The sequence below is a fragment of the Oenanthe melanoleuca genome, chromosome 20 (genome assembly GCF_029582105.1).
Source record: "Oenanthe melanoleuca isolate GR-GAL-2019-014 chromosome 20, OMel1.0, whole genome shotgun sequence".
Lineage (NCBI taxonomy): Eukaryota > Metazoa > Chordata > Aves > Passeriformes > Muscicapidae > Oenanthe > Oenanthe melanoleuca.
The window spans coordinates 2,633,327-2,660,048 of NC_079353.1; the positions used below are offsets into that span (position 1 = coordinate 2,633,327).

General features: G+C 51.5%; 1 protein-coding gene and 1 long non-coding RNA gene across 3 annotated transcripts; one reads left to right on the forward strand and one right to left on the reverse strand.

Moving 5' to 3' along the window:
* The first annotated feature begins 370 nt into the window (after window positions 1-370).
* On the forward strand, window positions 371-14,235 carry RBM38 (RNA binding motif protein 38). Its single transcript, XM_056507157.1, has 4 exons — window positions 371-751; window positions 1,375-1,498; window positions 2,112-2,166; window positions 12,840-14,235. The coding sequence occupies exons 1-4, from the start codon at window positions 584-586 to the stop codon at window positions 13,126-13,128; spliced, it is 636 nt and encodes a 211-aa protein (XP_056363132.1). The 5' UTR covers window positions 371-583; the 3' UTR covers window positions 13,129-14,235.
* On the reverse strand, window positions 13,662-21,529 carry LOC130261191 (uncharacterized). 2 transcript variants are annotated; one of them, XR_008841933.1, is made up of 3 exons: window positions 20,260-21,497; window positions 16,994-17,145; window positions 13,662-14,823 (listed from the first exon to the last, which is right to left on the reverse strand). It is a non-coding gene; the product is annotated as an uncharacterized LOC130261191 (long non-coding RNA). The 2 variants fall into 2 exon arrangements; XR_008841932.1 differs by having other exon boundaries at window positions 13,662-17,145; window positions 20,260-21,529.
* Window positions 21,530-26,722: the final 5,193 nt, after the last annotated feature.

Consider the following 26,722-nt stretch of genomic DNA (forward strand, 5'->3'; position numbering starts at 1 on the left):
CGGGACTGGCAGTGCGGGCAGAGCCCGGCGGGGGAACCGCCCGCAGGCACCGCGGTGTGCGGGGCCGGGGGCTCGGTGCGGGCCGGGCTCGGTGCGGGGCTGTGCTGGGCTCGGTGCGGGGCCGGGCTCGGTGCGGGACCCCCAGGCGGGGCCGGGCTTGGTGCGGGGCTGGGCTGGGCTCGGCTCGGTGCGGGTACCCCCAGGCGGGGCCGGGCTCGGTGCGGGGCTGGGCTGGGCTCGGTGCGGGACCCCGGGCGGGGCCGGGGCTCGGTGCGGGTACCCCCAGGCGGGGCCGGGCTCGGTGCGGGACCCCGGGCGGGGCCGGACTACGCGCCCCGAGCTCCCCTGCGCGGCGCGGGCGGGGCGGGGCCGCGCTGCCCTACAAAGGCGGCGGAGCGGCGGGGCGGCCGCTCCTCACCGGCACCGGGGGCGGGCGCGGGGCCGCGCTCCGGCTCCAGGCGCGGCCATGAGGCGGCTGTAGGGCCCCGGGACCCGCCGCCGCTCCGCTGCCTTCGGCCGCCGCGGGGGGCTCGGCGGCTCCGCCCGGGGTGGATGCCGGCCGGGGCCGGCCGCTCCCGGCACCATGCACACCGTGCAGAAGGACACCACCTTCACCAAGATCTTCGTCGGGGGGCTGCCCTACCACACCACCGACTCCTCCCTCAGGAAGTACTTCGAGGTCTTCGGGGACATCGAGGAGGCGGTGGTGATCACGGACCGGCAGACCGGCAAATCCCGGGGATACGGCTTTGTAAGTGCCGCTCCTCCGCGCTCCGGGCGGGACGGGCGCGGGGAAGGGGCCGGCAGCGGAGCAGGGCTGGGAGCCCGCCGGAGGGTGACAAACTCCCGGTGTGGCCGCACGGGCTCCCGGTGTGGCCGCACAAACTCCCGGTGTGGCCGGGCGCCGCCCGTCCCGTCCTGCCGCGGAGTTTGTCCCGCTGCGGGAAGCAGGGGCTCGCTCAGCGCTCAGGCTGGGCTGGGGGCCCGGCAGGAGCCCCCATTGCGGCCGTGCCGGTGGTTTCAGCACCTGCTCCCCCCTCCCGATGCCCGTGCGGTCCCGCATCCCGCCCGCAGCTGCCCGAACTCCTCTGCGCCGGAGTTTTGGGAAGGGCTCCGGCAGCTTCTTAAAAAAGGCTGAGGGAGGAGGTGGAAGGGCAGGGGAGAGCAGTTGGCACCGGCCCAGCGGGGAAACCGGGCGCGGGGGGAGCGCAGCTTTTCCGTCGAGTCCCAGCAGCCCTTCCCATCTCGCCGTGCTGCACGAAGGGAGCGCAGCTCCCGATTCAAAATAGAACAATAAATAAACTCCGCTTAGTGCCTGTTGCTGGAGTGTTTACAAAGCGCTGTTGCTACAAACAAGGCTGTGCTCGATTCCAGGTGACCATGGCAGACAGAGCTGCTGCTGAAAGGGCTTGTAAAGACCCAAACCCCATCATTGACGGCAGGAAAGCAAATGTGAACCTGGCGTATTTGGGAGCAAAACCAAGGAGTATTCAAACTGGTGAGGCATCCAGGAGATCCCATCTCTCTGTATTAGAATAACTTGTAAGACGAGGAAGCGAGTTCCTCGGGCTGGAATCATCTGATCTGACGATGCACATTTATCTGTCCCCCATAGTTCTGATTGTTGGCTGAGGCCGCTGTGTAGTCCAGTTACCTCTCTGCTGTATCTTCTTACTCAGCCCTGCTGCACTAATGTTACTCTCCAGAGTTCATATAACTGTGTTAAAGCTGTTCCTTTCCGAGCTGAAATGTTTGCCCGTTAACCTCTTTGTTACATGAGAATTAACAGTAAGATCCACTCGTCATTTCTCCCTTTGGTTTAATGACCACAGTACCCAGTGTGTAAAGTGAGGCTTGATGCCCCATTGTCTGTTCGATAACAGCACGTTCACACTGGGCTTTCATCATGAATTCCCATCTGCTCCTCGTGCATATCACATATGCATGTTAAATTTAACTTGTTCCTAAATGGGGCTCTGAATTTGCTCACATGCATAGCAGATCAAATGCAGAGACGTGTGGTGTAATTCTGCCTGTGTGTTACGAGTTGAATGGTACAATGGATGCCATTCATTAATATTTCTTTTCTTTCTGAACCTTTTTTTTTTTAGGTTTCACCATAGGTGTGCAGCAGCTACATCCAGCCTTCATTCAGAGACCCTTTGGGTAAGTGGAAATATTTCCTAACGGTCTGAGATCAGATTCACAAATCAACTTCCTCGTTATTTAAAATGTGTGAAAAAAGCCTTTGCCATCAAGAGTGGACAGTTTCAACAGCTGTTGTTAATGTTCAGACTACTTTATTTCTGGTCGAGATTTCAGAAGTTTTGTGCATTTGTCAGCTTTAATGTAATTCCCAAAGATCCTTCTTTATCCTCAGTAAATCTTAGTCATAATAAACCCAGTGCGTTGCTCGCTGCTTTGCCAACTTCAAGAATTCACAGGAATTCAAATAAATGGAAAATAGTTTCTCTATTATAGTACTTAAGGTGTCAAAACAATTAAGCAGATTCTGTTCTCATGTTTCTCAAATAAGATCCTCTGCTTCCTCTGTGCCGTTTCCCACGTAATAACGCTTAGGATACAGTTTTATCTTAGAAAACAAATTGCATTGGAAACAAAGTCTGTTACTTAATGAAAGTAACATTAGGTCAAAAATTGATTTTGGACAGATGTTATACAAGGCTTGAATAGTCTGCAAAAGTGGGCTTTTGTCTGCTGTTTTCAATAGCTTATACCATCCCTACTCGGTTAGAAAAGTCCTCTTTTTATACATCTAATAGGATCTGGCAGCTGCTCGGCAAAAGACAAGTGTGCTTCACGAGAACAATAGTGACTGTCATACTGCCCTCATTTAACTGTTTAATGATTGATGCAGCTCTTTTTTTACACCATTTCAGAAAGTGAATATTGATAAGGTTTTTTATTATTATTTTCTAAGAGCATTAAGAAAGTAGGTGCATTTTTTAAAGCTTTTGAGCACTGCCCTGGTGTGGTTTTTGTGTGACTCTAATATAAATAGATGGGATTTTGGCCTTTGTCAACAGCAATGCTTCATCCCTTCCCTGCTCTCTGCTCATTTTTTGGGGGGTGTTTTGTTTCTTTATTTTTTTTTAAAGAAAAAAATCTGCTGACAATAAAACTTTCATTCCTCTGTCCTTATGGCTGCAGTTGCCAACTCCCTGGATAATCTCATTCTGATGAGTTTGAGGATGTGAGAGGCTGTGTTGCCACAATAGTGCCCTCCCAGTGTCCGTGTGCTGTGGATAGTTCAAACACTCTGCTTTCCACAAGCAGTTACAGCTCTGCTGGGAAGCCTTGGAGAACATTTGCCATGAAATGAAGAGTCTCCCCTTTTTTGGGGTCTGCATAGACCAAATGCTGCTTGTTAACAGCTTGCATGGGAGCTGCAAGAGCTTTCACAGCCCCCAAAGCAGCAGCAGCACCTTTGAGATGCAAAAAACCCAGAGACTTTTGCATTGGAGTGCAGGAGGGAAGTTGCCAATAAAAGCAGCCTCTGGCGAGTCCTGCCACGCATGGGAACAGAGAGGAGCAAAATGGTGAAGCCTGTTAAAGCTCCTCTTGTTGGCAGGAGCACCTTGCAGATTATCTGCAGTTCTCTGGGTGCCCTTCCTACCCCGCAGCCACAGCTCTTGAAAACATTTTTTTTTTTTTTTTTTTTTTTATTCCAACAGTTTGCTTTTGGTTTCACATCCAGAGGAGTGTGGGATCGACTGATTACATGTTCCTTGTGATCTAGACAGTTCCTGTTGCAGTTCTTAGGCATTGGTTTCATCATTAAACCAGCAGAGCTGCAGTTAGCACATACAGTGGAGAACATTATAAATTATTTATCAGTTGCCAAGAGACAGGAACCAGGAGGATGGAGGGCTGGAGGCAGGGGATTATATATCATCATTTGCAAGCATCAGTAAACAAGAATTTCATTGAATTCAGCCATTGCTGCAGCAGAATCACTGGAAATGTGGGTTTTGCAGAATGTGTTTACCTGAGCACCACCTTTACCTGAGCACCACAGCTGGGGCTGCTCTGTGGCTTCTGAGCAAAGCCTCAGGTGCTCAGTTGAGCAGCAGAGCTTGGCTGCCAGTTCCCTCTTTGTCTCCTCAGTACACCAACAAAATTAGGAGCCTGCCAAGCTCCACTTTTGTATTGCCTTGAACCCACAATTTCCTTGGCCCTCAGTGCGACATCAGGGTATTAATAATATAACAATATAAAAATAATAAATAAATATAAACAATGCAAATAATTAATAATAACAAAGATAATAATTAATAATGAACCCTCAGGGTTTATGAGGGCAGATGAGGAGTTTGTCAGGGTCTGTCCCTGAATTGCTGTTGTCTGTTTGCACCACGTGGATCCTTTCCCAGCTCAGCTGCTTTACCCCTGGCTCTCCCTCCTGCAGTTCCTGTCTCTGCAAAGTGTTTGTGCCCAGGGGTTGGCATTCTGGTTTCCAAAAGGTGGTTGTCAGGGGGCACAGGGTGCTGGAGGTGAGGTGGATGAGCAGCTGTTAACCCTGGGCAGTAAAGCAGGAGCAAGCAGCCAGTCATGGCCCAGCTCTCAAGCCACAACATGCAGGTTTTGGTGAAACCTGAAATGAATGGAAACTATGAAAATTACCCAAACACCAGAGAGGGTTATTTATAAACTGAAGGCTTCCCCCCTCCAGCCCCAGACACCTCAATGCAGCTGTAAATATTGCCAGGGCTATGAGGAACAGAAAGAGAAACCACGAGGAGCCTCTCTCCTCCCTCCTGCTGTCCTGGCAGGGGAGGCACTTGCACAGCAGACAGCACGGAGTCAGGAGTAAATCCTGTTTGGAAAAGAAGTTTCTAGCTTCTTGTAGCCAGAGATCTTAACAGTAATGCAAGGCAAAGGATGTGTTTGTGTGGCTTGGAGATGCACTGCTGGGTTTAGGGAAGCAGCACTGGGCCTGGGGCTCAGCCTGGAGCTGGCTGACTGTGCTTTGCTTGGAGGCAGTGCCAGGGTGTCCCTGCAGCTGCCATGCTTCATGAGATCAGGTGATGTGGCAGAGCTGCCTGGTCCCACCTGGTGGTTCCCTGCTCTGGGGCTGGAGGCAGGTTTGAGTCTGTGCAGGGAATGCATTCCCTGTCTCCTCTCTGCTTGCTGCTCTGGACAGGGGCAGCATATGGCAGATGCATTCCTGTGGCTGTGCCTCAGCAAAGGAGCTATCTGTGTGGGAGATCTACCAGTGACTGAGTAAGTGACTGAGCTCTTGCAAACATAAAGCTGTCTCTGGTGGCAGGATCCAGCTCTTTCCATAGCTGCACATTGGATGTCATTGCTCCACAGACCCCATCCATGTGTAGCTGCCTGTTTTGGTGGCCCCTTGCCTCTGGCCCACATTTGGTTTCCAGCAATGTCAGAAAGGGTTAAATCTCTTTGAGTTTAAAATTTCAGGCGTTGATGCTGCTGCAGTTAGGAAGTAAAGAAAGTCTTTGTGTCAGCCCAGCCTCCCTCACAGCTGTTTTATCCTTAAAATTTCTCTATTGGGTTAAAAATAAAAGGCAAGAAACTTTCATCTTTTCTGTGGTTATGCCTATAAAGGGGCATGTGCTGTGCCCAGCCTCTGTCAGCTGGCATCCCCCTGCCCACTTAGCAGAGCTGAGGCTGCAGATCCCATCCCACCCTGCCAGGCTCGTGTGGATGGAGCACCCTGCACCTGGTGTTACCCTGTGCCAGGAACATGAAAGCTTGAGGGGAAAGGGGGCATTTCCTAAGAAATGTCCAAATCCATTTTCCAAACGGCTTCAGCTGCTGGTTCTTGTACATGGTGACTGCTGTTCAGGCCAAATGCTTGCCAGCCAGAAAGAAATCCCTTTCTTATTTTTTTTTTATTATTTTATTTTGTGTTCTTTACACATAGACATGTTTATAAGCAGATCAGACTGCTTTGAGAATTTTCTTGAGCATCTGCTTTGAGGTGGCAAATGCTGGTGTCAGACCCAAGAGTTTGTTGTGCCTGTTTTTTGGGTTTGGGACACAATTTGCTCATCTTCTGCCTGTAAAACAATCTGATATAGTGGCTGTGTGAATGATGTGCCAAGCTCAGACCTGTTGCAAGGGACAGGCTCTGGGGGAAGGATTGAGCCATTCCTGGGCAGGCAGGGCACAGGCTTGTGTGTGATGGAGAGACAGCCTGAGCTGGCTGGAGCTTTGTCTTTACAGCACATGGCTTGGGTTGTGCCATCCTCTCTGTGTGATTCCATTGCCCCTGGTGGATTTCCTCAGCAGCTGAGACCTGAGTCCTTTCCCATTGCTGCAGGAGTGGCAGATCCAAAATCCACCTGTGTTGCCCTGGCTGGTGCCACAGTCCCTGTGTGGCAGATTGATGCACATGTCTGGATTTCCAGAGCAGCCCAGCCTGTGCTTGATCTCATGTTTCCTTTGAGCAGCTGTTGGCATATGGGCCCCAACTCATAGTATTAAGCACATGCCCAGTAATTCAAATGATGAATGCAGCCCTGGGCATCCTGCCCCAGCTCTGAGGGCACCAGCCAGGGAACCAGACAGTTGTTGTGCTGATAATTTGGTAGCAAGGACAACAGGTCACTTCTAAATACGACTTTCATGAAGAACTTGTTCCCCATGGATGGGAGAAAACTGCATACCAGAGCTAAATATACCCCATGATCACAAAAGATGAAAAGTCCTGGACCTCAGAGTTAAAACTCAGTCTCCTGTTTCTCAGTCTCCAAGTGCTGTAAACAGAGTTGTGCTGTCCCCTGCAATTTCCCTGTCACCAGCTTTGAGCATTTTAACTTTCCTGTGTCAGAGTTGAGCTGCTCTGGCCAAAGCAGCTTTCTGGGAAAGCCATGCTGGATCCAGCAGCTTGCAGGAAGGTGTGGAGGGCTTAGACTGAGATGTCTTAAATGTTCTACTACCACAAAGGCACAGCTGGTAGCAGAGATCACAAACTCTTAAAATGGAATTTCTTTCTTGGCTGAGAAGTTACTTAATGACTTGTTTTATCAGTGTAGGCTTTCTTTTATGAAAAAGAGATATTTCATTGCTTCTTCCATAGCTGAGGCATTCTACTTCAAAATACTTCATCTCTCCAAGAAAGGGGTTTTGATAAATCAAATGAGTGGATGGTTTTAATTAAAGGTCAGTGGAAGGGATCATGTGCAAAGAAAGAAAGTCTGTTAAAAATGGAACCAGTTGAAAGTAGTCACTAATGTGTATTATTCCAAAACTTGTCAGGTACTTCAGAAGACCTCAGAGATGTTTCTGCCATTGATTTTCTCTAAATTGCAGAAGAAAATTGGAGAGTTCAGTCAAAGGCAGAATTCTGGGGCTTCCTGCAGATCTGTTAGAGACCTTGGTTTTCCCTGCCATCCTACCAGGTTCCTCACAAGGATGTTGAAGGACTCAGGTTCCTGCCGTGCACTGGTGTGAAACACTCCCTGTTTCTGCTGTCAGTTAATTTCTGGTTTGGCTGTGCTGATAACTAGAAAGGGGAGGGGTTTTTCCTTCTCTGGAGAGCTGACTAGCTGTGGATAAACTTCCATGTGGCTTTTTCCTTGGTGCCAGATGGCTCTTGTTTCAGGCAGATGTTATCTCCTGCTACCTGAGTGTTTTTCAGCCTGCTTCTCTCCAAAACTATTTTTGGTCTGGTCCAATATGCCTTTGTTTGGGCTCATGGTTTTTTTTTTTCCTTCTTCCTTTGGGTGTGGGGGAAGCAAGATGCAGAGGATAAAACTTTTGAGCCTGGCTATAACTCATGGTGGAGCTCAGCATGTTGAGCTCAGTTTTGGTTGAGTTGAGAAAAAGGGTTAGATCTTTGTGAGATGTACTCCCATCTTTGGTCTGAACCTTTTTTTTACTTCTTTCACTTTTTCTTCCCCACTGAGTGCAGTGTGGACAGTCAGTTGTGGCATGTCATGCCTTGGTGATTGCCCCTGGTGTGGTGACTCTGCTCCCAGCAGGGAAGCAGGAAACCTGTTTGCACAGGCTGCTGTGTAAATCTTCTCAGAGGGACAGAGGAGGATGAGGAGACAGGCAAATGAGGTACAAGAAGAGCAGAAATTGTGCTGATTGCTTTGCTATTTTGTGTTTGTATTGTATTGCAGCAGGTGATGATAAATCCCATGGAGCTGCAGAGTTCATCCTTGTGTGACTTTGAGCTGGCTGGGATAGCTGGCTGATGAGGCAGAAGCTGTTGACATTTCAGTGCATGTTTAAGTCAGCTTTAGTAGGGACATTGCAGGAGTTGGAGGTTTGTCATGTTGTGGTTGAAGCCCAGTCCTGGCAGGGAATGGTGGAGGGACTGTGGAGTGATGAGGGCACAGCCAAAGTCCTGATCTGCACCCAAGTGATAAACTGTGATCCCCTCCTGGAGTGAGGGTCCTGGTGGGCAGGCAGGGACCCCCAGCCACCCTGCAGCCTCCTCATGCCTGGATTGAGAGCAGCACCTGAATTTCTCACATTTCCACAGCCTGTCACCGTGGCTGGGGCCCCTATGATACCTGTGCCTGCACTGCACCCACCTTTACTGAGTGTCTCGTCGAGGTGAGTGCTTGCTGGCTTGGGAGTGTCCCCAGGAAACATTCCTTGGAGTGTGAACCCACCAGGATGTGTGCCTGCATCTCCAGCTGTGCCATGGAGCAAGTGTGGGGTGTGCTTCCCAGGGCAGCTCTAAACTCAGGAACCCATTTCAAACTCACCTTTGGCTCCAGCCCACCCTGCAGGCAGTGCTGGAGGAGTCCCATCCCCAGGGCTGTGCCCAGCTGCCTCTGCAGCACCCCAGCCCCTCCTGCCATCCCTGGCTGGGCCAGTGTGGGTGTCCCTGGGGCAGCCAGTGGGTCAGCTCTGGTGGAAATGGAGCCCAAATTCCTGGGGTCAAATGCCAGGATTTGTGCCTTCACTGGCAGACACAAAGGGCTCTGTTTCTTTTATTCTTCAAGGAATAAAAGGCTGGTGGCATTTGTGTGCTGGTCTCTGTGAGGCTGCCAGGAGCCCTGTGCCCCTCCTCGTTTCCCAAATGTTTGTGTGATGCCGTGTCCCTCCTGACAGAGGGGTGCAGCTGTCTCCACCTCTTCAGAGCTGGCAAAACCAGCTCCCAGCAGGGCTGGCAGAGACTGAGGGGGTCAGGAACTCCACCTTGCTGCTGTCCCAAACTCTTGCAGGAGCAGCTCGTGGGTAGGAAATCCTGCAGGATGGCAGAGAGAAAGTGCAGCTAAAGCACATTTTAGGTGTAAATCTGACACAAAATAGTCGAATATATGAAGTGACTCTGGTGGGAGAGGTGCTGATGAGAGCTCGTTCCTCTTCCTCAGTGTTTGGGGAGAGGTGTGGGACACATTTCCTCCTGACTTGTCCCTTTTTCTTCCCCAGCCAGCCCTGCCCTGCTGTGGTGGCTGATGGCAGGTTTTGAAAGGGACTTTTTCATCTGCCTGGAGCCACAGGTGCCTCCCCTGATGTGTTTGAACATCTCCACCCAGGCCTGCACCAAAAAGGGACCCCTTTTGTTCTGTCCCCAGCCAAAGCAGGACAGAGCTCTGTCCCCTCTGCCAGTGGCTCTGTGGCCACTGCTTTGTTCTGGTTCAGTTCTGGCAGCGTGGCTGGGTGCCACAAGTCCCTGCTGTCCCTCCTGCTGCCCCTCCTGTGCCACCAGTGCCTCTGGGCTCAGGTTTGCCCCTGCTGGGTGGCCTTTGCCCCTGGCTGTGCCAGCAGCATCTCGTCCATCTGCTGCTCACAGGGTGACCTTGATGTGTGGTGGCCGTGGCTGATCACTGGGTTGGTGTTTTATAATCACACTGTGTGTGTTTTCTGGTGAAGTTCTCTCCTGGCTGGCAGGGCCCATGGTGGGGGATGGAGGAGAACTGCAGGGAGGGAGGAAGGGAAAGGCATCTTAAAACACAGATGTGACTCATCCTCTAGAAATTCAGATTAGAGTTTGCTGTTTTCTAGAAAGAGAACTCCAGAACAGCTTGCATTTTTTTTAAATTTATCTCCTGAAAGATCATATTCAGAAATTATGGAAGAGGGGTAAATATTTTCAGATTTTCTGTGGATGCTAAATGTAGCCAGCAGAGAACTTCACCTTACTGCACTGGTTTGATTTGTTTGTAGCTGCAAGTCATCAAAGTGGCCTTACTTTGGGTTGTGTGTTTTGTTTTGATTGATGAATTGCCATCTCCCCACCTAATTCAGAAGACCAAACTGCATGATATCTTGATTGAAATTTCTAGCTGAATTATTGAAATCCTACAGACCAAAAGGACCTTTCCTTTCCCATTTACATTCCCTTTAGAAGCAGATCCTGGAGCTGCTGAGTGTGGTTTTTTAGTCAGTACCAGCTACTGTGAGTGATGTGTGCTTGTGTATGCACTGGGCTGCTGGGATGGTTTCTGGAAGCAGGGTACAGGAGTACAAGCTGATGGTGCTTTCTATTCCAAGCAGCACTGAAGAGCTGGGATTTTTCCTTGCTGAAGGAAAAACACAGGATGTTTTACATTTCCATCTGCAGGATGCTGCAGATTTGCTGTCTCTGTGCATGAAAGCAAAGCCAGCAATGCAGAGTTTCTTGGGATGAGCTGGGAATGCCCACTCACCTTGGTGGCACCACATCCCCACGTGGGCTGTGCCAGCTCTGGGGAGCAGCTGGGTGGCAGCAAGGGATGTGGAGAGCTGCTCAGACAGGGAGATGCTCAGCTCCTGGTCACTGGTGAGCTCAGGGAAAGTGCAGGCCCCTCCTCTGCTCCTGCCACCAGCTGCTTTTTAGTGGAATGTGCATTTTTTGTTGCATTTATGGCATGATTTTAATGTTGGGCCCTGGTGGCAGGGTGTGACTTGCAGGGAGAAGTGATGAGCATCCATCCCCAGTCTGGGATGCAGGATGTTGGCTGAGCAATGAGGGTGGGCAGAGCCTGCTCATGTCAAGGGTCAGTGCCTGGGGTGCCTCTGCAGAGCCTTTCCCCAGGCCCTGAGAGCAGCACTGCACCTCTGAGTTATTTAAAACAAAATGCAGGAGAAAATCCCCCAGTGCAGGTGTGAGGAGCCTCTGGGTGGGACTCAGCCCTGCCCTGCCTGGTGTGGGTGTGGCATCAAGTGCCCCTGAGCTCCAGCTCTGATTCAGCTGTGCTGGCCTCAGTTTAGATCAGAGCTGAACAAAAAGGGATTCTGTGCATTTCTGCTGCCTCATCTCATTCCTGTTACCCACAGGGTGATGCTGGGTGTGATGTCTTGATGGACTGAAGGACTGTGAGGTCCCTCTTGCTGTCCAGGGGTGTTTGGTGCTCTCAGGAGAAGGTCTGCACTGAGTCAAAGGTTGAGGTGCTGCTCACCATCCATCATCCATCCTCCCTGGGCTTATGGAAGCACCCTGATTTCAGAGGCAGTGCTGCAGTGTGGGGAGGGAGAGGAGAGCAGTCATTCTCTTGTCATTCAACTTGTCTCAAGCAAAAACAAACTGCATATGGGAGTGGGAAAAGGATAAAAAACTCGGTTGAGATGAGCACCTGTTTGTGAGAAGCCTTTCCAGATTAAACCACCCAGTGCTGGGTGGGAGGGACCAGCCCCAGGTGGAGCCCAGCACGCTGCAGGGGGTGCCTGAGATTGGGGATGCTCAGGTGGAATGAGGGAAGCCATGTACAGCCCTGTGCCTTGTGGAGAGCCTGTGGGAGGCTTGCAAAAGTGGTTGTGTTTGAAAATGTGCTGTCACACACATCCACACAAAAATCCCCAAAATATTTGAATCTGCATAATCTCTCTGCAGAATTTTGCCTTGTTGTTTTTTTTGTTTTGTTTTGTTTGGTTTTTTTTTTTTTTTCCAAAATGATTTGGGTTTGGAGACAGGGTGGCACAAGCTTTCAGGGGATGGCTTTGCTTCATTCTGTGGCCTTGTGTGGTTCAGCAAGCAGTGGCCAAAGGCACCTTCTCCCCAGGGTGCCCTTTCTGGTGTCACCCTGCCACTCTCTTCAGGCCACTTGCAATTCCCCATTTTTGCCTGGCCCATGGCAGCACGTGTGGATGTACCTAAACATTTAGGTTTGCACAGTTTTTTTTGCCCTTGTTTGAGACCTGACTTGATGTGGGCCCTTTGGAAAATACAACCCTTTCATTTTGATGCTCCCCTCTCCCCTTTCCTCCTCATTAGCAGTTTCTGGCAAATTAGTAAGCACTCCTGCATTAATCACCTCCAGGATCTTTCCACCTATGGACTTCAATTGACTGTGACATTGTTAAGTTCCTCTCAGGGCTGGGGTAGGCTGGGAGAAGCAGCACTTTTGGACCCTCATGGAAAAGGCAGGAGATGCCAGGGGCAGGTGTGACAGCTCATGGACACAGCAGTGTCACCGCCCTGGGGGGAAGGAAGCAGCATTAATAGCTGGTGTTTTACAACAAACAGCCTGTAGCATTCCCCAGACATCCAGTGTTGTGGAAACACGGTGTGTAGTAACTGCTAACACCTGGCAGGCTGGGCCAGTGGTCATTCCTGGTGGGACAAGTGAGAGTGACACATCCCTGGGGCAGGAGGTGCCCCAGGGGGGCTGTGGGTCCTGTTTGGATGGAGAGCACGGGAGGCAGAAAGGCTGGCAGGGACAGCCAGGGAGATGAGGTGAGCCAGAGCCTTCCAGGGAGCTCGTTTTGGATTGCAGCAGCCTGGGCAGTGGGAGTACAAGCCGTGGGGAGCAGGGGGTGTGTGTGCCCATGCTTCACCTTGCACTCGGCTCTGGGAGCGTTTGCTTTCCATCCCTGGGCAGCACCATTCCCGCGGCTGACGCGCACAAGCTTGGGAAGGGAGGAGGGCTGCTCAAACCTTCACTGATCCTCTGCCCTTCCCTCCGCAGACTGACGCCCCACTACGTGTACCCCCAGGCCATCCTGCAGCCCAGCGTGGTGATCCCCACGCCGGTGCAGTCCATCACGTCTCCCTACATCGACTACACGGCGGCCAGCCCGGCCTACTCGCAGTACGGCGCGGCCTACGAGCAGTACCCCTACGCGGCCTCGCCCGCCGGCTTCGTGGGCTACGGCTACCCGGGCGCGGTGCAGCCGCCGCTGGCCGCGGGCTCGGCCGCCCCCGCCGCCTTCCTGCAGTACCAGCCGCAGCAGCTGCAGCCCGACCGCATGCAGTGAGCGCCGGCACGGCGCGGCCGCGGAAACACACGCAGCGGGCAAAAAAATAAATCACCCCCGTCCCGATATCCCCGTTGTGTAGGTGCATATCCATGCCTGAGCTGTTTATAGGGAGAACTCAGATCCTGGTTGTGCTTATGGAAGTGGACTTCTGGTAAGTTTTTTTTTTGGCGCTCCCTAATTTTTTTTGTTTTTTTTTTCCTTCTACTGTCTTGAAGATGTTCTGAAAGCGGCTGAAAACGTTTCACAGGGAAACTACAGATTGTTGGTCTGCTTCTGTTACAGCCCGAGGTGTCTCTTTGTGCTTGAGATCACCTCAGCAGGACATGAAGGTGGTGTAGAATTCACATTTTCTGCCCCCCTCCTTCCTTCCTCATCCAGCCTACAATCCTCTTATTTACTGGTGAGGTACAGAGGTACTCGGAGAACATGGAAAAAAAAGCAATCTTATTTTTTGGTTGTACAAAAACTTTGTAATACTCAGAGATGCCTTACAGAAAAGAAAAAAAAAAAAAAAAAAGCGAAAGAAAAACTATTTTTTAATATTTATTGCGATTTTATTCGCATGAGCTGTGAATTGCAGACAGAAGAATAGTAGTAAGTATCTGCCTTGTTTAATTCTCATTTTACTAAATTATTGTATGTAGGTAAAAGTTCTTAAGTAATTGCTGAATCACTTCAACATGCAAAAGGGAATATTGGCTTGAAGGAGAGCAGAATATTCCTTTAGTCAACGCACTGTACTATTTTCTTATTGTAATTGTTACTCTGTTAAGATTATCTCAAATTTAGGTATATTTTTAAATGCAAAAAACCAACCAAGAATACTGAACATTTTGTCTACTTTGGTAGATCTTTTGTTACAATGCTGCAACCTATGGAGACATTTACAGTATTTATGTAAAAGAGATTTGGGGCTGTTGGCCAGCAAGGTTTAGGAGAATATCATGAGTGGAGCAACAGAGAGGAAGGTGTTATGTCACTGAACAAATAGGTAAATGTAACCTTTTTATGCCTGTAATCCAACAGCCAAATAAAGGAAGAGAACAGGCCATGTAAGTGCATTTCTACAAAGACAGCAATAAACTATTTTAACTTTTAAAATGATTCAGTGCTGTATGGTACCATGTTTGCTTGGCTGCAGTGCCTTAGGGAGTATTTCCCAGCCCACCAGGGTGGGCTGGCAGCGTGTCCTGTGGGAAGAGCCCAGGCTGGCACCAGGTGATGTCTGATGTCCCCATCCTGCAGCATCCCACGTGCTGCCCTTGCTCTGCATGTCTGAGGCACCTCTGGGCTCACAGAACCCTGTGGGCTGGTCCCAGGTGCTTGCTCACAGCGTGTGGAGCAGAGGGTGGAGGTGCTGCCATCCTGGTGCAGCTCCAGTGGGGCAGACTGGAAAACTCATCCCAGAGTTTTCAGGCCGTCGCTTTCCTTCTGGTATTTGCTTAAAATAAGTTGGGGGTTATTTTTCTAAAATTGAATTTCTCTGAAAGAGAGTGGTCTGCCAGAGCCCTGTCCTGGTTAGGGGGATTTGCTGAGGGTGTCTCAGGTCCAGCAGAACCAGGCAGGTGCCAGCAGCAGGGAAATCTCACCCTTGAGCCTCATTTGCTGCTCTGGTGCTGCGTTTGACTTCCCCTGACCAACTTTAGAGGTTTTGTGTTTTGCTTTTGGCAATTAGAAACTTCAGGAATCAATCTGTAAAAGTAAATAAAATTACTCTGTTTGATCATGCCAGTTATCTGGTTCATGTCCCTAAAGGTCACAGCAGGCCTGGTGCCAGGCAGGGCTGCTGCTGGTTCAGGTGGTGATGCCTAAAGCCATCCTGGGGGAAGAGGATGCCAAAGCAGGGGCAGTTCAGCACTGTGGCTGCCCTGGGGAGCTCAAATGCCCACAGTGGGCATCTCTAATGTCATCAGCAGCCCCCAGAGCAAACAGCCCATCTCAGTGAAGGGAAACAATGCTCCTGCCTTGCTTGTGGTGCGTGAGAATGCAGATCCTGGTGGGGCTCTGTTCACCCTGCCCGGGTTTTTGCTTACAACCATGTGGGTGACATTTATTTCCTTTTTAAGTAATTACTTTCTGGATGCACTGTGGGGCTGCCAGAGAGTGAGAGCTGAGTGCAGCATCCAGCCCTGGCGGGAGCACAGCCTGGCCTGGGCCCTGCCTTTGAAGTGCTATCAGGGCTGGAGATTATTCAGCAATTCCTCTTTCTCCCTGTCAGTTGTTCTGAGGAGAAGGGAGGGGGGGATTTTTGGGTGGGAACCCCATCCCAGCAGCACTGAGGTGCCTGGCACTGCTGAGCTGGGATTTGGCTTCGCTGGGGATGCACATCCCTGCTTGATGGGGACAACACAGTGCTGAAAATCGATTTGTTGCTGAAAAAAACATGTGCAGCATGCTCTGAAGTGAAAAGAGTGATGATTTTCCATTTAGCTGTCTGATTTCCTGATCTGCCAGGCAGTGAGGGTGCAGGCAGTGCTCCCAGCACCCAGCACTGCCCAGTTCCATCCCTGGATCCTGCTCAGTTTTGCTCTGGGCTCATTTCGAGAAACAGCCACAGGGAAACAACAGCCTGACCTGCCTCCTTCCTGGTGCAGAAACCTGGCTGTGCAATTGCAGGCAGGCAGAAGGATGGGCTCTGCCATGCTCCTTCCCCTGGGAGCAGGGCTGTGCTGCCAGGTGGAGCTGGGAGCCTCAGGAAGAAGCCAAGCACTTCCCTGACCTGTGCTAGCCTGGGAAAGTGGGGAGAGCTCAAAGGGTGGCTGTGTTAGAAGGACAAGAGATAAAGTGCAGAGTGTGAGCAGAGTGGGGTGTGGGGGAGTGGCAGTGGCTCCCAGGGTGGCACAGGATAAGCACTCAAATAATTGAAATTGCTTAAAAGTGTAATTTTAATTTTTATTAGTGCATTGCTTGATGGAGCAGCCTCTTCCACCTCCTTACGTTGTCCCAGCACAAAGCAAGCTCATCCTGGGCAGCTCAGCTCTGCTGCAGCCAGAGAGAAGCCAGGGGAGGGACGAGCAGGGGGGTCACAGTGCTTGTTTTAAAAACTTCAGTGAGCCACAGGCACCAGGAGGAGTGGCAAGGGCTGGGTGGTTTTGGCAGCACAGCCCTGGCAGCACCATCTGCTTGGCACATTCCAGGCTGGGACCAGACCTTGTCCTGGGCACATCCCTGTGGCCATGCTGGCAGCTGACCCAGCCAGACCACCTCTCAGCAGCTGTGCCCACATGCCCAGTCATTTGCATGACAAATTCAAATCTTTTTTACAGGAAACCATCACACTGGGGCATGTGCAGCCCCTCTGCTGTGGTGGGGAAGTGTCAGCACAAATAGCAGTGCTGGGTGCTGGTCATCATCTGCAGGAGCCCAGCCACAGCCTGGCACCATGGGCTGGCCTCACCTCCCTTTGCACCTGGCAGCAGAGAGTGAGAGACAGCCCTGTGCCCCAGGGGTGCTGCCAGACCCTCCCCACTTGCCAGCATGAAAGGGAATGTCTTGGTGAGATTTCTGCCCTTCCAGGCACTCCCTGGGGTGTCCCCTGTCACAGGCTCAGCCAAGGGCTCTGCTGCCAGCAGCTGCCTGAATCTGCCTTTGATAAGGAGCAGGGGTACCCAGCCCACACCTTGCAGTGCTCCCCTCACTGTCCCACCTTTTCTGGGGGACACTTGGGCACCCCCACTGATCCCAAGGTCCAGAGCTCTGCAGTGGCAGCCCCAGGATGGGGATGGGAGCCCTGGGGACATGAGGGGACTTCCAGCCCCTACAGCCCAACTCCCCTGGCTGACAGCCCCAAACTTTGCACTGAGAGGGAAAGGCTGAGCACAGGATTTATTTGCATAGTAACTGGGCTGCTGTTGGCACTTACCCTTTAAAACAGAGTTGACAGCAAAATGTTTTTACCCCCTCTAATACAGGGAATGCTAACAGCATCCTTTTTTTTTTTTTCCTCTCTCTTCTGGCTGAAACTCGTTTTTCCCTCCTTTGTGCCTCTCTGAATCCTGCCAGCGTAGAGATTCCCTTGTTCAGAGAGTAAAAAAAGAAGAGGGGGGGGGGGAAAAAAAAAAAAGAGAAAAACAGAAAAAGCAAAACTTAAGCCTGGGATTAAAAACCATCACTAAAATAGTTTGAATAACAAAGTCAACTGACTGGCTGGGAGCTGGTGAATGCCTGTCACGTATCGCCCCTCGGCCGGGCACGTCACGTGTGGCACCAGAGAGTTCCTGGAAAAGCTTCTGCTCAGCCTGATAGACCTGTGCCTGCTGATACTGCTGCACCCACTGGTGCAGGGCTGTGGGAAACTTCCTGGCAGGGAGATAAATTTGGGGGGGAATAAATAAATCTCCCTTGGGTACCAAAGTTGTTGGGTGTTCTTAGCACACGAGGCTTTTCCACCCTAGTGGTCCCAGCACCAGGACAGCAGGACCCTCCTTACTGATATCCTTAGCAAGGGAATTTATGGTGGGTTTGTGGGTTTTTTTTTTTCCCTACACAATTTTTTTTTGCATAGTTTTAGCTACATAAAGAATCAAAAAACAGTTCCTTGTATGTGATAAAAGCAGAGGGTTTGTAGCTCCCCAGGCAGAGCCAGCTCAGCCATGTCAGACACATGGTGTGGGGCCATGCAGCCATGGAGTGTGATTCTCTGGGGATTTGTACCTAAACCCAAACCTCAATAACAGCTTTATCCTCCTGCTGACTCCAGCAGCACAAAGCTGGAAGCAGAGATGTGACAAGGCACAGTGACAGGAATGATGGCTCAGATAAAGCCACACAGTGTGGGAGGGCAGCTAAAAACTCAGATTTACTAGCTGTGTGCCCATGCTCAGGAGGATGATGAAGCAGTTGGGGATGGAAAAGTTGGTAATGGAAAGGTCAGAGATGGAGGCTTGTCAGAGGATGAATCAATGAGCACCCAAAATCCCAGGAGCCAATTTTTAAAAGCATTTGCCCACATTAAAGTGGAGACTGTGGCCTTTTGTAAATCAGCCAGGAGCATGTCTTGGTTTGAAAATAGCAGTGAGCATCTTATTACATGTTTAACACTCAAAAGATGCTTTAAAATCAGGCTTGGAGTGGCTCCTGGTCATGGATGCACAGGGGGTCAGTGTGTGAGACACCCAGGGCTGGTTGTGGTCTCCTGCAGCATCCACTGGTGTGTTTGTGTGAGCTGCTGACATGTGAGCACCTTAAACAGACCCTGAGCTCTGCAAAATGAAAGTGAAATGAAATAAATAACTCATGCCATTGGTCTCCTGTGAGCTGGCTTTAAAATTAGCAGGTTCTAGACATAAACATGGTAGAACGAGCCCTCAGGGGAAGAAAAGCCCTCCAAAAACCACATCCTCCCTCCTTTTCAGCAGTGTGCACTGCTCTTTATTTCATGCCACTTTAGCAAGGCAAACTAATTTGGTTTCCTGTTTCCAATGAATTTTATATGTAGAAAAACATTTATATTATATGCATTATAAATCTGATTAGAAACATGTATGTATGAAGAAACACGTGGTTTTTATCAGTAGCTGTGTGCATTTGTGTGTGTGTGATATATGTATATAAATGCCTTATTTCAACTGGCATTTTAACTTTTATTTCACAAATCCTGAAGATGCCAGGTGAACCACAGTTCAGAAGATAATTTAAAATGAGAAGCATAACAAAACAGCAATGTAACCAAATTTAATGGCTGGTAGCACGAGTTAATCTGGGGCAAAACCATGTCCTGGACTGAGCTCAGGCTTCAACAGACTGGGAAAAACACTAAAAATATCCCATGTGGGTGTGAGAGCCATGCCTGGAGATGGGGCAGACCCCATTATTGCCATACATGCTCAGGTGCTTTTCTTCTGTCTGTCTGTCTGTCTGTCTGTCTTTCTGCCAACCAGGGGCACTTCAGCCTCAGCCTGCTCAGCCCAGAATACAGATATTTTGGGCATCTGCAATCTGGATGAAAGCTCCAGTCCTGCCAGGAACTCTGCACAGGCTTGAATGGAAAAAAAAATAAAAATATCCCATGGAGTTGGGTGAAGGCTGCCAGGCTGCCCCAGGCCCTGTCCTGCAGGCAGGGAGCAGCTCAGCCCCTCTGCAGCTGCCAGCCCAGACAGAGCCTGCAGGAAAGATCATAAATTAAATCCAAATGTTTATTCCATTGGCACTGTCCGGGTCATGTGCCTCGTGGAGCTGGAGAGTGCAGGAATATTTTCTTGTAGCTGTCGAATAAACTGCTGGAAATGGTCACTGTGTAGAGATCCTGGAGGAGGCAGGGGCTGAGCCCTGCTTGGAGGATGGAGGGAGGGAGGGAGGGAGGGAGGGATGGATGGATGGATGGATGGATGGATGGATGGATGATGGATGGATGGATGGATGGATGGATGGATGATGGATGGATGGATGGATGGATGGATGGATGATGGATGGATGGATGGATGGATGATGGATGGATGATGGATGGATGGATGGATGATGGATGGATGGATGGATGGATGGATGGATGGATGGATACACACACAGGAGCTGGGCCCAAGTTCAGAGGCTGGGCCAAGAGCTCTGTGCACAGGCAATGGTTTTGGAGTTTAGGGGTCTGTGTGAAACACTGTGAGACACTGGAGACTGTGGGTATGTGAGGACCTTGGGTTTCCCCTCCCTCCTTTGCACACACACACAGAATTAACTCTTCCCAGCCTCATCAGCCACAGTGAGCTCTGGATGTGCAGGGCCCTGAGCTCCAGCACAGCCCCAGCTCTGGTGGGTGCCTGCAGCATGTCCTGGCTGCTGCAGGTCACTGCAGAGATGCTTTAAAACCCCCCAGCCCAACCTATCGAGCACAGCATGGTGGTTACAGCAGGCTTACTCATTTCTGCAGTGAGTAAGAGTGAGAGGGGAGCCCCACAGGGGCAGGGCTGGGGGCTGATAAGGAGCAGCTCCCTAATCTCCAGCCCCAGCAGCCAAAAGGGTGAGGGTGATAGCTGCAGAGCCCCTGGGTCCCAGCAGTGCAGGGTGCTGCTGTCAGTTTGAGTGTTTGCAGAGCTGCACCTCCTCACCTCACAGCCCAGCCCAGCACCCCTGCCCTCCCTGGGGAGCCAGCAGGAGCTGCTGGTGGTGGCAACCCCAGGGCAAACACCTTTGCCCACTCACCTCCTGTGCTCTCACTGCCTTGAGCTCCTGGGGCACAGCCATGGGGAAAGGAGACTGCAGGAGGCAGCATCATTCATCTCTCCCATCAACCTTGCTTAGGAAGATCCCAAGTTTAGAAACTGGAGGTAGGGAAGGTTCCAGCTGAAGCCCATCCTCCTGCTCTGGGTAACACCAGGAAGGCAGGAGCCCTGCAAGGCTGGCACTTCCCTGGTTCAGACCTGGGCTGGGATTTTGGCTCAGGTTTTTGCTGGGTGCACCCTGCCCATGCCCATCTCCTGTGGCACACACTCATGTCTGCACCAGCAGCAGCCACTGCTGCTCCAGTGGCCCCGTGTCACCTGCCCCCACCCCAGGGACCAGCTGCACTGTCCCCTCACTGGCCCTGTGTGCCAAGCTGCACAGGGTAAGCTCTGCTCCACAGCACATTTTTGTCAGAGGCTAGCGAGATAAAATCTTAAAATAGCTCACCATGACATCTGTCAGGGTCTGTGCCACTGCATTTCCCACGTGCTGCTGCCCTCCCTCCCTGGCTGCAGCCAGGAACATCCCCGAGGAAGGCTGGGGTCAGGAAATACACAGGTACACAGCAGGACATGCAGAGCTGCTCCTGTCCTGGAGCACCGTGGTGTCCAGGCAGCATAGGAGCACGATATGGCACTGGGTGTGACATGGAAATGAGTGTGACACAGTGCTGAGTGTGACAGGGAAATGAGTGTGACATGGAAAGGAGTGTGACACAGTGCTGAGTGTGACATGGCACTGAATGTGACACAGCACTGAGTGTGACATGGAATGAGTGTGACAGTGCTGAGTGTGACAGTGCTGAGTGTGACACGGCACTGAATGTGACACAGCACTGGGTGTGACACAGCACTGAGTGTGACATTGTACTGAGTGTGACATGGAAATGAGTGTGACATGTATATGAGTGTGACACAGCTCTGAGTGTGACACAGCACTGAGTGTGGCACAGCACTTAGTGTGACATTGTACTGAGTGTGTCAGTACTGAGTGTGGCACAGCACTGAGTGTGACACAATACTGAGTGTGTCAGCACTGAGTGTAGCACAGCACTGAGTGTGACAGCACTGAGTGTGGCACAGCACTGGGTGTCCCGTGGCACTCTCAGCATGCAGGGCAGGGCTCTGTCCCATGGCACTGAGTGTGGCACAGCTCTGGGTGTCCCATGGCACTCTCAGCATGCAGGGCAGGGCTCTGTCTGCTCTCAGGCTCCCCATCCCCAGCCCCACTGCAGCCCCCAGCCCATCCCTGGCTGTGCAGCAGCCCTGTGCTCTCCCAGCCTCTCGCAGCTCTGGCTCTGGCTGAGCAGCACTTGGCCAAGTCCCCAGCACGGGAACAAAAGCAGAGAGCCCCAGCCATGGGCCAGGGAGCTGGGGGAGGGTGCAGCTCCCTGCACAGCTCCTCTCCAGCACTGCAAACCAGCAGGGCATGGAAGGGAACCATCTCCTTTGTCACTCCTGGGGCTGCCCAGGGCTGCTGTGGTGGCTCTGTCCGGCTGGGTGCCAAGGGAAGAGTGGGGTGACAGCATTCCTCCTGGAAGGGCCCCTTCCAGCTCTTTCCTTGCAGGTTGAACCCACTTCTTTAACCCCTCTGGTGCCAGCTGGCCAGCACTGTGCCTGGCAGTGGTTCCTGGGCTCTGCTCTCACAGCTCTGCCAAGAGAGTGGCATTCAAAGCTTTAGCCTTTCCCAGCTTTTGGGCACATGCTCCAACTCTCCCTTACTTTGTGTTTGGTTTTGGGCAGCCAATATCACGTCATATTTAAAGGCACAGTTTCAATTCATATCTATCTCAATGTATTTTTTTTTAATGAGAAACAAGATTAAAAATAGTCATCAGAGAAAACAAACACTGTAATGCCCTCACAGATTTTTCAAACAATCTCAAAAATGCCCATGAGAGCAACTGCTTTTAAGTGTTGAAGAATGACAGTGGAGAGTTTGCAGTGCAGACATGGCTCTAAGGAAACAAAGCACTTTATACAGAGGGGAAACCATGTCCAGGTGTGACTGTACCACAAGCCACAGCTCCTTGCACTGCACCTGGCTCACACCTGGCTGGGGGCAGGTGGCCCTGCAGAGACACCTTGGGGTTGCTGGGGGAGTCCTGCCAGCATCTCCTGCCCATGCCAAGGAAAATAATTCCATTTTCTCTGCCCTGATCCTGGCAGGGGCTCATGAACCACCCCCCAGCTCAGGGTCACCTTCAGGCTGTTGTGGCACACCAGGTGAGTCCTGGGCTCAGGGGGATGTCAGCTGTGCCAACAGGTGCAAGAAGCCCTTTGGTGAGGAGCCAGCAGAGCCCACAACAACCTAAACTCGACTCTGCAGGCTGGATGGGGCTTTTGAGGGTTGTTTAGGCTTGTGAAGGGTTTTCCCCCAGCCTCCATGGCCTCGCTGTCCTCCCTCAGAGACACCAGCAGAGCCCCAGGGACCCACGGGCTCTGGGGAGCAGTGATGCAGCACAGCTCGCAGCCCTGGTGTGCTTGGGACAGGGCTCTGAGGAAACCCCCAGCAGGAATCCTTGGAAGAGACCCTGTGGGACAGGTCCTGCATGGAAAATGGGAGGTTCCCTCAGCAGGGCGCAAACTGTGCCAGCACCCAGTGAGGCAGAAAGGCTCCCCCACCCCATTTAACCACAGGGCTGCAGAACCAGTGGGAGTCTTTCTGGGGCAGATCAAGGGCTTATCTTATTCCTTTTAAAAAGCTGATTCACCCCCAGCTTTAACCAGCCCTCTGCACAGCACAGTGCAGCAGCCCACTGGGCCTTCTCAGGATGCTGAGGCCAGGGGACAGCTCAGCTCAGGGGAAAACCACTCTGGAGAGATGCAGCCTGTCTGGAAACCATCTGGAAAGTGTCTGGTTTTAGCACAGCTGCAGTGGGCAGAGTGCAGGCAGCAGCACTGCCTTACACAGCACGTGGCACAGGTTTGGCTCTCCCCATGGAAATGCCAATGTGCCATCCCTGCCCAGGTGGCAAAGCTCAGCTTTGTGCCCCTGGATGCTGTGTAAATACTGACAGGGTTATCTTAGCACAAAATGCACATCTGCTCATGCAAAGCTGTGGGCAGGAAGGTCACTGCCATGCACGGGTGCCTCCCCTGCATGGACCAGCCTCCCACTCCAGCTTTGGGCCTGAAAGGACATCCTGCATCCAGAACAGCCACCCTTGCTCCTCTCCTTGCCCAGAGAGCCTGGGCTGAGCCCAGGTGGGCAGCAAGGAAGCTCCTCTCACCCAGGGAGAGCCCCCAGCCCTGCAGCCCTGCTGTGCCTGGCAGCTGGAGAGATAAGGCTGGAGGATGATCACTCCATGCTGTCATCAAGACAACATAAAGCCTGCCTGCTCCCAATACCGTTTTTTTCCCTTAATTGTTCTATTTCCATGCACCCTGCTCTTGCCAGAAAAGCCAAGTGCTGATCATTGTCAGATAGTTCACACAGAGGTTTCTGTTTTGTTTTGTTTTTTCAAGGATCCAAGATGATAGGGGGATGGAGAGAACTTTTGTCCTCTGCTTAAAATAATTCGAGCTTTCCACTGTCTACGCCAGGCTCAAGCAGAGATTTGCATAACAAATGAGCTTCTCCCCACACTTCAACCCCGGGTTAGCCCTGCAGCTCTTGCATGAGGTGGCTCCATCTCCTTCTTTATCTGCAGCTCCTTCATCTCCATCCTCTCCATCATCTCTCTCATTTCCATCCTCTCCATCCTCTCCATCATCTCCCTCATTCCATCACCTCCATCCTCTCCATCCTCTCCATCATCTCCATCTCAGCCATCAATCTGGGGAGGGGAGGGCATGGAGAGGGCTGTAAATTTTTGGCACTTTTGTCAATCAAGACTCTAAACAGCCTCTGCAATATTTCACCAGTAAAACATTTGCTTGGTGACCAACAAATAATTCCAGGCGTCTTTTATCTTGCTGTAAAAATGCCACAAAGCAGCTGATTAGTGGAGGTTTCTCTCCAAGCTAAGACCTGTTGACAGCAGGATCAAACACTGGCTTTCCTGTTATCAGCAGAAATGGCCTCTCTGTGCTGGGCATTCTGCAGGCAGTGATGGACAAGCACAAGGCACAGCTCTGAGAGCCTGTGTGGGTGTAGAAAAACCAAGCAAAGCCCTGAAAGTCTCACAGAATTTTTGTTTCACCCCTGAGACAGATTAGCACTTTGCTAGTTCAGTTGGATAAATTATGCTATTGCTATTTAAACCAATTTCCTTGCAGAATGATGCAGAGAACACCTGCTGCAGTGGCTGAGGTCACGATTTCCAACCCAGCAAGAAGATAAAACTGCTGCCAGAGTCCATGGCCAGACCTGCTTTGTGCAGAACCACATCACCTCAGCTTCTCTGCCAAGAAACTGGGGGAATTTTCCAGTTCCCATTTTCCACTGGGTGGGAGAAAGTGGGGCAGTAAAGCTTAGGTTCTTTTTGAGAGGCATCAGGAGGGTTTTCATGAAAACTGGATGGAAACAAATGCTATCAGACTCCAAATGCCTCATTAATTATACCAGAATATCATTCTGGGGAGAAGGGGAGTCCCAGCAGTCCTGCAAGAGCCTTCTTAGACAATGACTGAAAAAATGCTGCAGTTACTCATTTTGAAATGAGTTTTTGTAAGGGTTAGATTTTTCTTGCATGACAACACATTGTGGGTACACAATTAAAAAATTAATCCATGACCAGTCAGAAACAATCATCCCTCCCTTTTTCATTTAGAATAAACTCTGAAATCTGCCTTTTTTAACATAACTGTAATTATAAAGCAAACCTCCAGAAGCTTTGCAACATTAAAATCCACAGGTCCTCTCTGGGCAGCCCTCTGATATCAGTGAGTCACTGCAGCCCCCACAGCTCCAGCTGCAGGGCACACATCCCTCCTCCAGCCTGTTTTCCAGCATGGGAAATGCTGCTCACAGCTCCTGGAGACCAAAATACAAATTTTGAGATTCAACCAACCTGGGCTGTGTCTTTCCACAGCAAACTCAGAGCATCACAAAGTGAGGTGCAAGGTAAAATCCCAGAGAAATTCTCCTTTCTCTGTAGGTTTGGGGCTTGTTTGGGTGGGCCCTCTCAGGCCAGAGCCACGTGTACCCCTGCTCCTGTGTGCTGCAGCACTGTTTATCCCCCCAGAAGGAGCAGAGCTCAGTGCAAGCTCCCCATCAGTCCATGGAGGTTTGACTGTGCTGCCCCCAGCCCTGAGAGCAGGTTTGAATCATGGTCAGAGCAAACACCCCACATCCCCAAGCTGCCCTGACCCACCTGCTGTCTGGCTGGAGTTTGGGATGCTGCTCTGAGATGCTGCTCCCTCCACTTGTATCATTTAACCACAAAACCACCCTCCTGAAGTGCAATCCCCCAATCTCAGCATCTCCACTGGAGACTCAGCACAGTGCTGAGCACTGGGCTGGCAGCCCTGAGCAGGGCAGGACGGGTCCCCTGGGCTCACCATGGCTCACAGACCGACCTGCTGGGCTGCTCTGGGCTTGGTTCAGCTCCATCAAAGCCTCAGGGACACCATATGGCTCCCGGGGATGCTCTCTGCAGGATTTGGTTTGCAGCACAGGAGTCTTGCTGGGCAGAGGCAGCAGAGCAGCTCCCCCCAGCCTGTTCCAGAGGGGTGACAAATGGCTCTGATGGCACCAGGGTGTCCCCAGCCCACAGCAGTGCCCAAAGCATGGAGAATGCATCCCTGGGACTGCTGTGGCCCAGGCTCTGCCCGGGTTTTTGGAGAGCTGTGTTGGGAGTGGGAGGGACAGGTGGGGCTGGCAGTGGCAGCCAGGATGCTGCTCCTGGTGTCTGCTGAGCAGAGACTAGCCTGGGAGCTGCCTGAGCTGCCTCCTCTGCTGCACAGGCCCCAGACATGGAGAGACCAGGAGGAGCTTGCCCTCAGCTAAAAGAGCCTCCAGCTTCCTTCTCTCACCCCCATCCCTCCTGCCTTCCTTCTCCTGTGTGTTTTGAGAAGATCATTCCCAAGAACTGCTCTCATCCTGCCTCAGGTGCAAGCACCACCAGCCTTCTCATCCTGGGGCACATCTTAAAGCAGTGCACTGAGAACTGGGGAAACTGAGGCACGTGCAACCACCAGGAACATGCTGCAGGCTGTTCTTACATTGTTTGGGGGGGACAGAAAGCACCACCGTGCCCTGGACCTTTGGTTTGACCCGGTACCTTCCCCCAGCAGCTCCTTGTCCTCCCCACTGTCCCCTCCCCGAGCCGGTGCCAGCAGGTGACAAATGCAGGTGACACATCCTGCAGCCCCAGCCCCTGCTCCCCGCAGGTACCAGTAGCTGTTCCAACGGTCACTAAAACGAGAACAAAAACAGCAACAAAAGACCAACAAATAGTTGACTCTGTGCCCAGGCAAATAAAAAAGAATGGGTTTGGATTGTCACTGCTGTCCCTTTGTTTACCGAATGCAGTAACAAAAACAGCCAGGAAAGAAAA